The following is a 15979-nucleotide window of genomic DNA, read 5'->3' as shown; positions in this document are numbered from 1 at the left end:
AAGTATTACTGATATTATATATTTATATACATACATATATAGATACATACACATATATATATATATATATATATATATATATATATATAACCTAATAAAATATATAACCTAATAATTACAAGACTGCATAGACGGGAAAAACATTTTTTAACTGAGAGGCTATGAAATCGTGGTGTTGCATCAGCTCTATGTAATCTATTGTCGAGTCAACTCCCTAGGATGAATAATCGTTAAAGAACCCGATTCTGTAACCCTCGTCCAGCCGCTAGATGGACCACTGATACAGTTGATGGTGTAGATGAAGAGACGTATTTTGAATGTATCCAAACCTTCTGAGCCAAATGGCTGTCACCTTTGTCTAAAATGCTTGTTACTGCGTCTTTCGTATTGCTGCTTCTGCTTCATCCATAACCTTGCAGATGCACAGTGCAGTTTGTAAGTATTTTGACAGTGACACAATCTTTGTTGAATTTTTGTTTTGTGCTCATACACATACGAGACTCCGGTTTTCTTGTATGTTAACTAATTTGCTCATATTAATAATTTAAGAAGGAATTTTTAAACTCAGTAGATATATCTAACTACAAACAAATCTAGACCTAAAGCAGAAAAAGTATCTTAATTGCAATTATGTGTCTATTTGCAGATAAATCCACAAATTATGTGGATTTAGAGCACAACAAATTAATGATCTTTACTTAACGATCCTTTAAAAAAACTTTTACATCATACAGTAAATCATCTTAGTGGATAGGCTAGAAATGCTCATTGGCAATTAAACAACAAGCACTCCCTTGATTTATTTCCCATTTCACAGATTGCTTTTAATTTGTCATTGTATGTAATGAATGCCCTGCGCTTACAAAAGTAAAATATGGTGGCCCAAAGAGTCAGTTCTGGGAGCCTTATTATTAAAAAAAAAATTAAGGCAGCAAGAAGCAAGTTGTCTAATATTCTAAATCTTATACCCAAAACAATTGTAAAAAAAAAAAAATTGGTGTTATTATTGACTCTGATTTGACACTCACATATGTAATGTAACTCTCCCTTTCTATTTACATAATAGATAAAGTACATTTTCTGTTTACGTAAACTGAGATATTTACTTTCTTCAGATGCAGAGATTGGTCCTTGGTATCAAGGTTGGATTATTGTAATAGTCTTCTTTTTGGATGCTCTGAAATTGGTTAAAATCCAACTTGTACAGAATGCAGCAGCCAGAGTCCTTACAAGAGCTAGAAGGTTTGACCAGATTAACCCTGTTCTTTCTGTTCTGCACTGGCTCCAATTTAAATTTCAAATCAACTTTGAAATACTCTTGTTGATGTATAAAGCTTTAAAGGGTCTGGCCCCACAATAACTGTGAACTCACTGAATACTATAACCCACCATGCCTGGTGCATTCTCAAAATTCAGGGTTTCTCTTAGTTCCTAGAATTAGTAAGATTATAGTAAGGGAAAGAGCCTTCACCTATAAAGCTCATTAGTTATAAATAAATGCAGATACTCCACAGTAACATTTTCTGTTCAATTTGCATGGGTCCAAGCATAATCATCATAGGGGTAAGAATGAGTGTAATCAAAATGTTATCCATGGCTTCATTATTTTAACCTATTCACAACTTGAATATCTGACTTACACTGTACAGGAGACATATTTCAGAAGTGACAAAAAAATGAATTAAAGACAGAGAATTCTTAATCCAGATACAATTTAAGAATTAGTATTTATTAATCATTCATTTTTTACTTTTCCAGTTGTCACCATTTTAAATAACTACAAGAATGTGTTCATTCCCAGTCAAAATCGCCAAAAGAATTTCTACAGGACTGCACATATATTATATATACATATAAATAAACAAACAGATTTACAACAGTGCGCTATGGTGTCCGGGTTGAAGAAATCTTAGTGCATTTCTAAATACCTTATGATTGTTTTGGTTTTTTTACTGAATCAAAAGCAATATACGCATATATATTCACATGCCACACAAGTCCAACCCCCCACCCCCCCCAAAAAAAAACCTGTCTTGGGTTTGGCTGCTAGTATCACTAGTAGAGCTTGTTAATCAGTATTTACTTTGTTATTTTATCAATATTATTCAAGTGAACTGAATCAAATAACTTTACATATAGGTAACCAGTGTTAACAAGAACAATACTAATACAAAAACTCTAGACTTTTGCTCATAAAAATAGAAGCACTTTTTGGGAGTCCCCCAATCAAGATAATGTACAAAACGTGAATACATAACCATCAATCGTTATTTGACAACACAGGGATTTCAGATGTAGATCTCCATCCTTCAGTCAGTTCCACTGAATCCATCTTTTCTTGTTCTTTCCCTTAAATATGCCAAGGACGCGTCATAGGGCAGAGTGCATCAATATTAAAGCAAAATAAAATGAACAGAATATTAACAAAATAACAAAAGATTTAACGACTTATAGAACTTTGTTCATACTGGAAGCAGTCGACAGTACAGGCCCAATACTGTTGATGTTGGTACACCCAAGGCTCAGTAGTTTGAGCATTTAGATGGTAGAGAAACTGCTTCAGTTAGGTAAATATTTCCCTTCTGCTGAAAGCAGTGGGGAATTCGCCTTAGGTAGATTGGATGTGGCCTAAACTCACCTTTCATTTGAAGTGCAGCATAAACAAGTGCAGCAAAAATCACAGTCACTGAGATCACATACAAAATTGCAATCTCAGTCAGAAACTGCTTTATAAAGGCTTTGTGTTTTGAATCAAGGCACTCAGACACATGTGCACACCACCCTTAGTCTGTAAACTGTTCTAACTGTGCTGTAAATCCCACGCAAATGTTTACTGCTGGTATTTGGCAACAGCGCAAAAAATATTCTGTACAATATATTTTTCTGAACGAATAATATTAAGTAGTTGTTTCATTATAAGGTACCCTTGATGTCTGAAATGTGTTGGAATATAACATCAAAAGAAGAGACATAAAAATGTTAGATGTTAGCACACTGACATTTCTCCTCACTCTCATACAGGTGAAGAATCTGGTAGTGCAATGTGAGAATCTTGTGCTTTAAGTGAAAAATGTCTGCTTCAGGACATTTCACTAATCCTGTTCTAGTGAGTAACATTAACTGAACACGCTCATATAGCTTGCAAGGTTTTTTGGGAGCTGTAAATGGTCAAGATGCTTTGTTTTCAACACTGAATGACACAGTGAAGTGACTCCAAGATCATCCATTTGAGGTTTTTGTAAGGGCTGTAGACAAGGCAGATGACCATAAGGCCAATAGGCATGCTGGCCCTAATTTCTGCATGTGTGATCCCTTCTTGTGTCATCCTTCTTGTCCAATGCAAATGTGAGAATGCCCTATTCACTCTTGTGGTTTTATACCACACTTCTGTCTGTCTCTATAGAGTCCGTTTCTGAGTCTAACTCGTTCTGCCTAAAAAAAAAGAAAAGAAAATGAGAATGAGAAACAAATAATTTCCATGGAAGCCTTACAGATTGGAAGAAAAAATGAACATTTGCCAGTAAGAAAAATATATTACGAACTGACTGAGAACCCTAGTGCATAGTTAAGCATTCCTACAGATGATGTGTTAAAGACAGAAACTCTAAACTGCACAGTGTACAGGCCTCAAAAGGGGAAATGTCTATGGCAAAAGCACTTGTAAGCTTATGGTTAGAGCATTACCGTTGATCCCTGAGTAGTTCCTTGAGCAGTTTGCGGTTGCTCTGACGCTTCTTTTCATTAATGGGGTAAGTGACAAATATGATCAGTCCTATGATGATGAGAAAAATGGGAGCAGCGGAGACCAGAACCTTGAGTGTAATATCCACCTCGGCTGGCTGTGTGCACCCCCTCGTTACATAACCAGCAAAACTTTTTGAAAGCAACAAGAGAAAACAAAGCTCAGTTGGTCATGCAGTTAAATCCAACCTCATGACAGGTCATAAAGCAACTGTGTGCATTCAGTATGGTGATACGCCTTAATGGCTGCTCTCTGAGTGGACATATGCATCATTTAGACAGCCATAAAGACTGGGTGTATGTGAATGAAAAGGCAACCTCCTCAGCCCAATTAGCCTGACTAAATCTTACTTCTAACGTCAATATGGACATTCAACCAAGGAAGAAATGCAACAAGATGTATGCATGTGTATACAATTTGTGAGTGTGCATGTGCATACATGTGTGTGCATGCCTTACTCTAGGCTGAGGGTTGATATTCCCAAGGAGACTCCAGAAGCAAACTTTGTGAAGAAAACATAGAAGGAGTAAAAGATGGCTTCATGTCCTTGAGAGCTTGGATTTTGTACTTTAAAATCATCAACCACATCTGGAAGCATGGACCTGCAACACACAACTGTTAGCTTATGGAAGGCATCTATATCAGTTTCCTTAGTTATATCACTGGCCCACACTCACCAGGGTAAGAGAAAGGCCGCTGCGATACTGACGCCGGCAGCAAAGGAGATCACATATGTCACAATGAGATTACTTTCCAACAGGACCATTGTGATCATGAATGGCATCACTGACTGTGGATAGCACGCAAACAGGACAATTTTGCAGAAATTCCTGACTAATAGTGAGAAACACTGGATGTTTCTAGGGGGCTATTTGAAATCAATAGCTTTGATGTTAGAACAGACCTTGACCTTGATTATAAATAAAATGCAAACCAAAGTTTTGACCATTTTCAGACACTGCTGCAAGTTGCTACTCTTCAACACTTACTGTAGTCCCAACGAAAACAGCAGTTTTCTTTCCAAATCGAGTGAGGAACCACTGCCAGAAGGGAATGGTGAGCGTGGCAGAGAGCTAGAGACAACAAAGGCAATGATCAGAATAAATGGGGCACATAATCATGCACTAAATCAAGAAATTGTGTGACTTGCTTTTCATATTGACGGGGCAACTGTACGGCAAGCTGAAGGGGCCACCATTTTTGGTGGGCCTCAGCTCACATAAAATGAACACTATGTTTACATATATCTTGTTGTTTTATCATTGGTTCATATCTTCACATCTGCCATGCTAGCTTGTCATCTGAACATAGAGAACAGCTGCCTCCCAGAGACATCAGTTATATAACCACTGCCCTTCAGCAAGATCATCACAGATGAACACAAGTACAAACTAGAACCATGCAGGTTTGTGTCAATGTCCCAGTTATTCTGAATGGCCTAAGGTTTGAACGCATCTTAAAAATCCCCTGAACAAAACTGTTATGCAAACATCTCACCTCTAAACTTAAACAAATGAATTTCTTCGGGATGTTTGACTGGTAATGACTGCTGTCCTCGGCATTTACCCGTTGATAAGCAGTCATTACCATGCCAATAATTGCACTGTAAATGATTCATTTGATCTTGGAATATAGTGGAAGGTAACACATGGTAAATGTTTATTGTTCAGTCACATGGCATTACCAAAAGCCATAGTCCAATTTCCTCCTCTACCCAGGAGAGATGGCACTACTTATATATATTAATTTTCTCATAGTGGCTATTGTCCTTGGAGATTGCTGTCATAGTGCTGCTTACCATAACAACCAGTAGGACATTCTGAAAGTGGTCTCTGAACCCTAGGGTGTAGCAACAGAACAGTGCAAAGTTGCCCTCCAGCAACTGCATGAAAGAGAACAGATATTAGCAAATCCCAACAAGCACATCGCCTGCTAATGTCAGCTAAGAGGAGCTGCCATGCTCTGAGGCTCACACACCCAGATGGGAGGTGGCCTAGATGGCTCACCTGAAACCCACAAAAACAAACAGCACTTCTGTAAAGCAGGCCCCCAGGCAGACACCAATGTGGGGCAGCACTCACCATGAATGCCAGTGAGGTGAAGAGGAAGCCCATCACCAACTTGGCATATGGCCCATTACCCATCACCAGACGGATGCCCTGGAAGAAGGACATGGGCTCTGTTCTCACACTGCTGCTATCTGCCAATACAAAGACACACCATATTTTAGAGGCCAAAGGACTGGTATGACTTACAACACACACAAATGGTTGTGATATTAATAAGACTGCTGCAAACACTCCATCAGTAAGAGTTATTGAACATCTATAGTGCTTGTATTAGACCCAGCTGTCTGCACAGCTGAAACAGAATGAATGTGTACTTTATCAGAATGTTACTGTTGAGTAAGAGTGGCATCACTGTGCACAGACCCATGCTGTGCTCTCCTGTCCCCCAAGGAATAGCTCACCGAACAATGACTGACTTGTTAAATGACTTTTATTCTGAAGTGAAACTACACGATGGTCCTAATTGTGGACCCCATTTTAGGTGCATCTCCATGACCAATGTGAAAATACCCTTCCAAGTTTACCTAGTGCTTCTTTCAGGATAGGAACACTGACTGAAGTCAGCTACTGACCCTGAGCAATCTGACACCACTGGAAAACCCAGGGCCTACAAAATTAGATCAGTAACAGGAAATATGAATTGATCCATGCTTTAAAGCTGCAGATATTATTAATTCTCTATGAAATCCATGTTTGCCAATATGAGAAGCTCAATGAGGTGGGAGCTCAGGAACACCAAGTGTGAATTAATGTATAATATAGAGATTCACCTTTTTGTTCTTTAACACCACAGAAGAGGGTAATGGCACACAGGACATAGATGGCACAAATAACACCAGATGCAATCATGTAAGCTTGTCTCTAAAGGAAGGAGAGGGGGAAAAAAAAGTATACATTACACATTTTAAGGTGATGCCAGTAGCAACACGTATCCTTAACTGAGTTAGCAGTCAAAAGAAGACTTAATGAAAGATTTTGTAAGAGACTGCACACAATTTCTCAGAGTGCCATGACTTACCGTATCGTCAAGTGAAATTTGCGGCTGGCTGATGTTGACCTCAAGTCCAAAAACCTGGCTAGTAGAGTTGAGATCCTCCCCAACTGGTATGCAGGGAGCTGTGGCTAACCCCACAATCTGGCCTTGAATGCCAGTGCCAATAACTGTTCCCAGAACTTCTACCGTCATACCTGAATGTGAAGGGTTGATGGTGGGACAGTATTTAGAGAGCAGCCTGTAAACATATGAGGGCGCACCATAACTGGGACTTTGAACAGAACTTACGATAGGCGGTGGCTGAATCTCTCTCCTTCTGCTCTGAACTAATGAACATGGTGAGGGCAGAGTATGGTACATGGAAGCACTATATTAGGAGAAACAAGAAAACAAAATCACCAAATTCTCACTCGTACTCAGTTATCACGGATGCTAAAGAACAAGGTTGAAACTTACTGTCTGCAGGGTTTGGAAGAGACAGTAGAAGAGAAGGTACCAGATGACTTTTCCCTGATCAATGGGGGGCACATACCAGATGAGAAAGTAACACACTACTGCAAAAGGGGTGGACAGTGCAATCCTGCAAAGAAAACGATTAGAGCTGTAATCATGACTATTGACTTTTACGCAATAATGTACTACAGAAAACCAAGATAATTGCCCAGATTTAAGGATGGACCAATTTTCCTAAGTGAAATCGAAAAGAATAAAAATCACTGGTTCATTTTTTCACCCACTATGCAAGTTAGGCGTGCTTAGTCAGGATATATTGAAACATGTTTTAATGGAAAGGAATTTTTAACTAACAAAACACAACCCCAACCCTATTCTTCCTGTGCAGGAGACTGAAAATGACTCAGAGTGCTGTCATAAAGTGAAACATATCATCATATCCTGCAATTGAATACTTCTGATTGTGCATGGTTTCTACATATAGCAACATTTAGGACATGCCGGAGAGTATGAAGACTCATTAACCAGTGTGAGTTATAAAATGTAGTATACTTGAATTACAGAAAAATAATAATAATTACAGTATGACTAAATGGGATCATTTGTTAACACATTTGGCCAAACCAGACTAGTATCTGTCCGTTTCATGTGAATACAGGCCTTACTTGTATGAATTACATTCCCAGAGCTCATACAAGCCCTTGTTAGCAATTATTATTGATTCTTGGAATGCTGATTCATTATGCAGCCTTGGCTGAGGCAAAACATTTACTGAAATGTGGTTAGGAGGTTAGGTTAATTTTATTGGAAAAATATTATTATTATTATTATTATTATTATATAAATATAGATAGCAACCGTAAAAAGAGGTGTGACTTGTGTGGTGTGTACTGTAGAGAAACCAGCTGCATTACCCAGCTAGAGTTTCACTACAATACCCACATTACTAATCACCTTTTCCCCTTTTTTTTTCCTCTTAAATTTCGTTACAGCGAGCATTTCACAGCATACTGCAACACAGTGCTTTAGATGTTTTTTAAACAGTATTTATAAACAATACCAGAACCTTGTTGTTTGTCAAGGATTAGTGGAACTTTCACTAAAAAGCACAAATAAAAGGTAAGATTGAACTACATTTTGTTTATATAGAGCTACTTTTTACTCTATACATAACCCAGGTTCTATTTGACCGCAAGTGACCTCCCAAGAATTCCTTGTGCCTTTCAATCAGGAAGGGCATGGTTGCTTTTCGTAGGTTCTGATTGGAGCAAGAGTAGTGGTGTGTTGTGGGCTGGACCAGTCAAGGGTTTGCAATTTGCATGTGCGTCACTCAAGCCAAAATCCTCCCTGGCCTGAAGGCAAAAGCTCACAGTCTTGCTATTCATAGAATTTTCGTTTTTTCCTCAATCATTGTAAAGGTATTTACTATTCTTAGGTGACAGCCAGTCAAATCAGATTTTCCTCCTAAATCTTACAGGCTTCTGACTTTTTGCTTGACATGAAAACACCACATATTACATTTCAGCAGAACTTCAATCTAAGTTCGGATCGCATTCACAATGCTACACACATATCTATATACCTCCAGATGTGATCTGGTAAGATCTGTTTTGCTATTTCATTTCATCTTATTCCTAAGAAATTCCTGAGCGGGAGAGCTCATGGAAATCAGCACTCACTAATGATCTTTCCCGAGAGAAGATCAGCATGGAAACATCCTGCATATTGCCTCATCAGTGTCCTAATGAAACCCAGATGCCAGGCGTGGGTCTTCAGATACATTGTTAGTGCTATAGGCTGTGGGCAAGTGAAAATGGAAAAATCTGGCTACTTTCACTTCCATAAGCACCACAGAGTTCAGTCAGTATAAAGAGTCACATTCCTTTCCCTTCCCCCACACTGCTTCCTACTCCCAGGCTCTTCTTATTTCTGATTAGGTGATATGCCTTGCAGGCTCCTGCGTGTTAACACAACCTTCCAGAGACCCAGACTACAGTGCAATTGTGTGTGCGTGCATGTGCTTGTATGTATACAACAACCTTCGAGTGAGTAGGAAAACGTATGCTGTGGTTCAGATGGGACTGTGCCCACATTTCTACGGGTGTACAGATGGCACTAGCAAAAGTAGGGGGGGGGGGGTGGAGCTCCCATGGCCACAGACTAAAATTGCTCATAGCCAGCCATGCAGAAACGCACTAGCAAAGCCGTCTGTCCTTATGCAACCTGCTATACTAGGGCAGCCCTGACACAACCCACATTGTTTTGGAAGCTTATTTACACAAGATTATTTACACCAGACCCTCACATTCACTGTACGGGCTACACCACCACTTTCTGTAAACAAAGGTTAAAGAGTAGTAAATACGCAGCAAATAAATAAACAAACAAACAAACAAATAAATAAAAGATGTCCAAGAGAAAGAAAGAAAGAAAACCACAATTTCATATAGACAGCCAACTCAAGTTCACATGTAAAATGTTTTACATTTATACTTCCAGTGAGGGGCTATGAAGTTTAAAATCTCACTCTTTCACATTGGAAATACACAAACTTATTTTAGACTATCAAAACTAATGGCTATAACTAATTCATACACAGAAAAGGCAAAGTTGTGTTTAAATTTCTAATTGCACAATTACCAGGTATGGATATATATGTCCATATGGCAAGATTGACATTTTGCAGCATGGATATGTTGCAGCTGGTTACCTTGCTTAATCTTTACAGCCACATTTAGCAGTAAGATGGGCTGAGCTTTTAGTGATGGGCTGAGCTTCTGCTGCCCTGGACACAGCTCATGCCCCTCTCTAAAACCACTCCCCAACTCCTCAGTCACTTAACCCCCATCACTGCATTTGGACTAAATTCAGAGCTCAGCGTCCCCCAAGGCAAAGAAACAAACTTTGACTCAACATGACTTTTTTTTGGCACAGACAAGGTGTTTAACTACACTTGGCATCTGAGGGAATAGTTCCCAGGACATCAAAAACCACTGGCACAAAAGGAAAACAAATGTCTAGTTTGAAAAAATCATTTGGGTGATGCAAAAAAGCTGGGTATAACCAGTACTCTTTCTATCCTCTTTCAGTAAAATAACCTTAAGGAGAGCATGAGATTATTGCAGGGGGAAACTAAACTTGGTAGCACAAACATTCAAAATAAAAACCTCTGCTAGAGTGTACTAGAGTTACTCATGGGAACTTGTGCACCCTCCAAGGGATTTCTTACTCAGAGGACAATTTAAGTAGGAAAGCACTCAACTCTTTTGAGAAAAAAAAGGGAATAGAAAACAAGCTGAATATTTAGGTGCAGTAAAAGAAAATTCTCCAGCACCATAGCTGTCAAACACATACCAAGGCATCATTCTCCCAAATCTGGTCCAGGGGCTGCGACTGACCAGGAAGCCGACAGTGGGGTCAGTGATGGCATCCCATGCTCGCCCCACAAACAGGATAATGGAAGCATAGAATGGATCCAGCTAAAGAACACAGAGAGGAGAGTAACTAGTGCTTAATTTCAAAACAAACATCTGTGTACAGTCTTTACAAAACAAATAAACAACAACAACAAAAAACCTCCCGCTAGAGTCAACAGTCAAAACAGAATGGAACATTGCGACATCCCAAATTAGCTCTGGGTTTTATTTAAAACTGTGTCATGCTGGACTTTCTACAACCTTGAAGAATTTATCGCACATTACTCTCTGATCAATAGCTGAAAAGTCATACCCTCTGCCACTGAGACAGATCAACACCCTTAGGCTCTAAATGGTTATTTATGTTGTGTTGTTTGTACTAGAAGACCCCCCCCCATGCTTTAGATTGAACTGGGATGAAAAGCAAAGCAAGAAAAAGATATGGTCATGAACAGTATAAACATTTTTACACTATATACAATATGGAATTCAACTTTACTGTTATTGTAAAATAATCTGAAACCATCAGTGAGATATTCAAATGTACCCCAATCCTGATTTTATTCCAAGAAAAATAATATACTTCCCATTCATCATTCAGAGCATCGCAAAATGTTAGACTGCAGGATTGGTGCAGCACAGATGTCTAAGCAGTTCTAGAAAGAATACTGACCTCCTGCGGAGGTCACAAAGGGTGCACAGCACCAAGATGACAATGTGTTCTGCTGGCATTATGTTTACTCTCCTGCTAGGAAGCACTCTGGCAAGGCTGAGTGTACAATGAGACTGATTACAAGCGCTCCATCAGACAGTGTGGCATAATCAGCTGTTACTCATAGGCCTCAGTAGGGAGTGTCAACCCAGACTCTTGGAGAGCTGGACTACTGCGGTTGCGCTTGCTTAGCAACATGATAAATGCCAAACACACTAAGCCACTGGCATTCATGCCCTTAAATCTAGCAAAGTAACTTAAGGTTGCAGCAGTTCCCTACAAGTCAACCACATAGAAGACCTTTTCCACCTATTCATTTTCCAGCACAGTGGTCTACTGTGGTCTTACTGGCTCCTGTAGTTTAGAAATGAAAGCTCATATGGCCAAGTATTGCGCTTAATTACAAAATCTCCCGCCAGGGAGCTACGTATTTGTAAAAAGAAACCTTTCGAAACTCTCTGTGGCATTTGTATAATGCATGTGCAGTTTTTTGTTACTGGCTTAAGAGTTCCAACCACAGACCTTGGTCAACCCTGAAGAATTTTACATGATCATGGGCTGGTGCATGTTTCTACACAGATAACCTGATTGTACTATGATGGTTATTCGCAGCACTTTTTTGTTGTTGTTGCTGTTGTTAACTGGCTCATTTGAGCAATACCACGCAATCTTAATCTTCATCTACATGCACTTTATTGAAAAATGTAAAAACAAAATAAATAAATCATCACTTTCATAAAGTGCTTTGCTACTTTTGATTATAAAAATTAATTATTGCCCCCCTTAATGTAGTATAATGATAAATGAACGCACCAGGGCAACATCCAGGAGATAAATCTGGAGGAAGAAGCCCAGGGCACACCCTGTGATTTGGTAGGGTGCTCCTCCTATGGCATAGCACAGTTTACTGCACACTGACAAGTGACCTTTTGGCTCGCACTGAAAGAAAACAGGGAAAAATAAGAGACATGTAAAACTTAAACTTTATACTGTACTACTATCAGTATTTGAAACATGATATAAACAGCAGAAAACATTTTAGAATAATGAGGGGTTTTTTTCCTCTTAAGTGGTAGACTGCTTTACCTGAAAACATCTGATGCTCTTGGAATCGAGCTTCCAATAGATTCTTGTTAACTAATTCTCAGAGCAGTGACACTAAAATCTTAGAAGCCAATGACTGGTGTTAAGCTTAAGTGAGGCTTGGGTTTTTCAGAGATACAGCATACACACAAAACACAATGCTTGATCATTAATTATTAAATTAGCTAGAGAGCCTCACTTCCCCCCCCCAAAAAAAGAGACGAGAACCAGAAAAACCTGAAATCTACTTGTCCATTTAAGGGTAAGCATGAAACTGAAGGACAACTCAAAATATTCCTTCATGCGCAAAAGTATAATTTGTTAACGATGTCTAGTTAAGTTTCTGTTATGTGAACAACCAAATAGGAGTTTTAGGATAAATGCATGAAGACGACGATTTTAAAGAAATCTCGACAAATTAAGAGACGAGTCGAGTCAGCTTTAAGTGTAGCCCTCACTAAGAAGTTGACACTATTCAAGGCACAGGTTGTGGAATGCCTACATACAGCATACAAACAATTCACCTTAAATACACAAACTTTTGTTTATTTGGAATATGTAGCTGCGCGGCTTGCCTATCCCAAACTAATTTATCTAACCTAAAGTACAGTTAGCTACGTTATCAACACCCATAAGTTCAAGGCGGTAGTTTGAGATTCACAAATGACACGTAGGCTATCCTCGCCAAATGCTGAGGCGCTCTTACATTTATTTAGAGCTGAAGCTTGTGGGGAATTTTAAATGAGCTATTTTAGCTAAAACTTGAAGCAAACTACACACATTTTTTTATATTTTAACACATTGTTAAGTTTCATTTACAGACATAAATAGAATGGTAGGTTTAAAGTTCAAATCACTTATAGGTATATAAGAAACCAGTTTTAAACGTCGCGCAGTAAGTAGCTATCACACAAGCATCTTCGCTAATTAGTTCACAAATATAGATAAAAAGAGAACCCAAAATGATGTACTAGCAGGCTATGCCCACGCCCGCCGTGCCATGCCCTTCAAATCATTTAAACAGGCTGCCTCAAACTATTAAAATAAACCAATACATGAGACTATGAAAAACCACGGAATGTGCCATACTCTCATTTAACAGGATTAATATTGTTACTGTCTTACCTTAGAAATCTTAGAAACTGATTCGCATTCGGCGCTTTGATGCAAGAGACTCGCGTTTGAATACTGTCCTTCTCCTTCTCCTCTTGCCATCTCGCTGAAATTATGTCTAATGAAAGACTTAAATGTAACCGAAAGTAAATTTGCACTCCTCTTTGCGATCGTTTTAAGTGTTGCGTTCCTTAAACTTAATTCATACACAATGCTACTCTCTGACCCGACTATAATAACTCAGGCATGAGACCCCGCCCTCTACCCATTCATGCCTTCTATAGTGCCCTATGTGCGTCTCATTTCATTCTGTCGTCACATCATCCGCCAGACCGTCGGGTTTGACGTAACTTGGAAGTTACGCTTTTACAGTGATGAAACTGCCAACTAAGTAGACGATTTAAAAAAAAATTCCTTCAAGTATTGTGACTGTAGTTAAAGACTAAAATAGCAGAAAAAATAGTATCTAAAAATCCTTAATAAGAGTTTCAAAAAAATTAATAAATAAATAAAATATGTTCCTTTCCTCAAAAATATACTTGAGTATAAGAAAAGGATCATGAATTGAAAATACTTACTAAAGTACACGTGCCTGAGTAAATGTGACTGCTTGCTACTCTCCTCTATAGTATATTATTGTCTATATAATCGACTATATTCATCTGAAAATCTGTGAAGTCTGCATATTTGTGGACTACTATGCACAGGAAAAGGCTAAGTGGAAAAATTGGAATTTGATTGAAATATGGAAAAAAAAAAGAAAAACTGTTAAAAGTAATATTTTTGCTGACTGTGACTATTCACTCCTCTAAGTCAAAGTCTAAGTCAACTTTACTGTCATTTCATCTCACCACAGATTTGTGCAGTGAAATCATTGTCATAAAGTGGTCATGCTGATAAATTTTCAAATACTCACGGTACATTCAGTGCTGACTATTTTCTTACACTTTCTAGCTGTGGTTGCTGAACGTCTCAGCAAAGCACCAGTTTTTATTTATGATGAGCCACAGCTTTGTTCACATGTATTCTGTGTTCATAACCCTGAACGAGCTTTCAATGGATAACTGTGTTGGGTAAGGCCTTGACACCCACCCTCACATTTTGCGATAAAAGGGTGTTCAAGAAACAAGATTTAGGATAAAAGACCTCCACATTTCACTGTTTACAACATCAGGTTCAACATAGACTATACCACTCAGTGCGTGTCAACATTAGATAAAGATAAGCTTCTATTGCACCATGCCTTGATGTCAGTCATATTGCCTGGGAGTAATGGAGTATTTGTTTGTATGGGTGAAGGAGTGGATGGTATTAAATAAAAAAATGGTATTAAATAAAAAAATGGTATTAAATAAGGTGAGCATTCTTAACAAATGCTGTCAATACTGTTTTAAATGGCTTGATATATGCTTTGAGGTTTTTGTTCAAGTGACTGTAAATTGCAGTTGCAGTTGAATCAGGAGGCCACATGACCACAGCAAAGCAACAGCAGAGCTGATGAAAGCATGCTACCCAGACAGGGTTATAGTGTGAATTTTGTGCTAATATAGTATTTCATATTGTATTCTGGAACTAGTAAGGAGCTAAAACCCTAAGTGGTTTCCTAACTGCAGTTAGATAAGCTCAGCTGTCAGGATCCTCCAGTCAGTAATGAGACATGCAGCAGCATCACAAGCAGAGATCATACTTCACTGGTGAAATGTCACTCTTTTGCCAGGTCATAGCAGCACAACATAATTATCTACAGTGCTGGTAAGGTACAAAATTCAGTATTGTGTAGACATGCAGTGTTACTGTGACTCTTAATTCTGCTCTGTGTGGAATAAATAACCCACTTTTATTAATTTTTTCTTCGGTCAGTGGGTCTATGCCCACCTGAAACAGATGTTTTTACCCTGTGAGGTCCCCTCCCAATTCCTCTGCAATGAACCTTTTTCCAGCTTTTTTATTATGTACAGATAATTTGCAAAAGTATTCCTGTAGACCTGACCTGACCTGTAGACCTGACCTTGAGTTTCTTAGGTCTGTTCTTTGTAGTTCTAATATAATAACAATGTTCAAAGTGTCTAGTAATGGTTTCCTAGAGCTTATTTATTTAGTGGTGAAAAACCATGGTATCGCAAGGTATCCAAGATATTTTATATTAAACATTACATATAAACTCACTGTCAACCAGCAGACCTTTGTACAATCCCTGTGTGATTTGTCTGTCATTTTATCATCTTTTTCTACCTGCCACGGCTCACATGTGTTTGTTGGCCAACACATAGAGAGCAGGTTTACTATAGTAGTGGGGGAGTGGTTCTGCATCAGAGGATCAAGGGCCAAGGCTATACATAGGCACAGGTATGATGGAAAATCACAAGGAAGGGTTTGTGTTTGTGTGTGTATTTGTGG

General features: G+C 38.7%; 1 protein-coding gene across 1 annotated transcript; it reads right to left on the bottom strand.

Moving 5' to 3' along the window:
- Positions 1-1702: 1702 nt before the first annotated feature.
- mfsd2ab (major facilitator superfamily domain containing 2ab) lies at positions 1703-13833 on the bottom strand. The gene is made up of 14 exons (XM_027006342.2): positions 13595-13833; positions 12200-12325; positions 10613-10737; positions 7262-7385; positions 7094-7172; positions 6830-6999; positions 6582-6672; positions 5824-5942; positions 5541-5624; positions 4732-4815; positions 4420-4532; positions 4201-4344; positions 3685-3873; positions 1703-3432 (listed from the first exon to the last, which is right to left on the bottom strand). Exons 1-14 carry the CDS (start codon positions 13682-13684, stop codon positions 3375-3377), a joined length of 1596 nt encoding a protein of 531 aa, XP_026862143.2. The 5' UTR covers positions 13685-13833; the 3' UTR covers positions 1703-3374.
- Between the last annotated feature and the right edge of the window lie 2146 nt (positions 13834-15979).

Source organism: Electrophorus electricus, chromosome 8, assembly GCF_013358815.1.
Source record: "Electrophorus electricus isolate fEleEle1 chromosome 8, fEleEle1.pri, whole genome shotgun sequence".
In the NCBI taxonomy this organism is placed as follows: Eukaryota; Metazoa; Chordata; class Actinopteri; order Gymnotiformes; family Gymnotidae; genus Electrophorus; species Electrophorus electricus.
Note: the sequence above shows the minus strand (reverse complement) of the source record. Positions and strands in the feature narration are given on the sequence as shown.

What these genes read in the sequence shown, in the direction of transcription:
- mfsd2ab (XM_027006342.2), bottom strand. Translation starts at nt 13,684, where the DNA reads ATGGCAAGAGGAGAAGGAGAAGGACAGTATTCAAACGCGAGTCTCTTG. An exon ending in TCACCTCACTGGCATTCATG is followed by an intron (nt 5,625 to 5,823) that starts GTGAGTGCTGCC and finishes TCTTTCATGCAG; the next exon opens with TTGCTGGAGGGCAACTTTGC. An exon ending in GAACTACTCAGGGATCAACG is followed by an intron (nt 3,433 to 3,684) that starts GTAATGCTCTAA and finishes CTTTTTTTTTAG; the next exon opens with GCAGAACGAGTTAGACTCAG.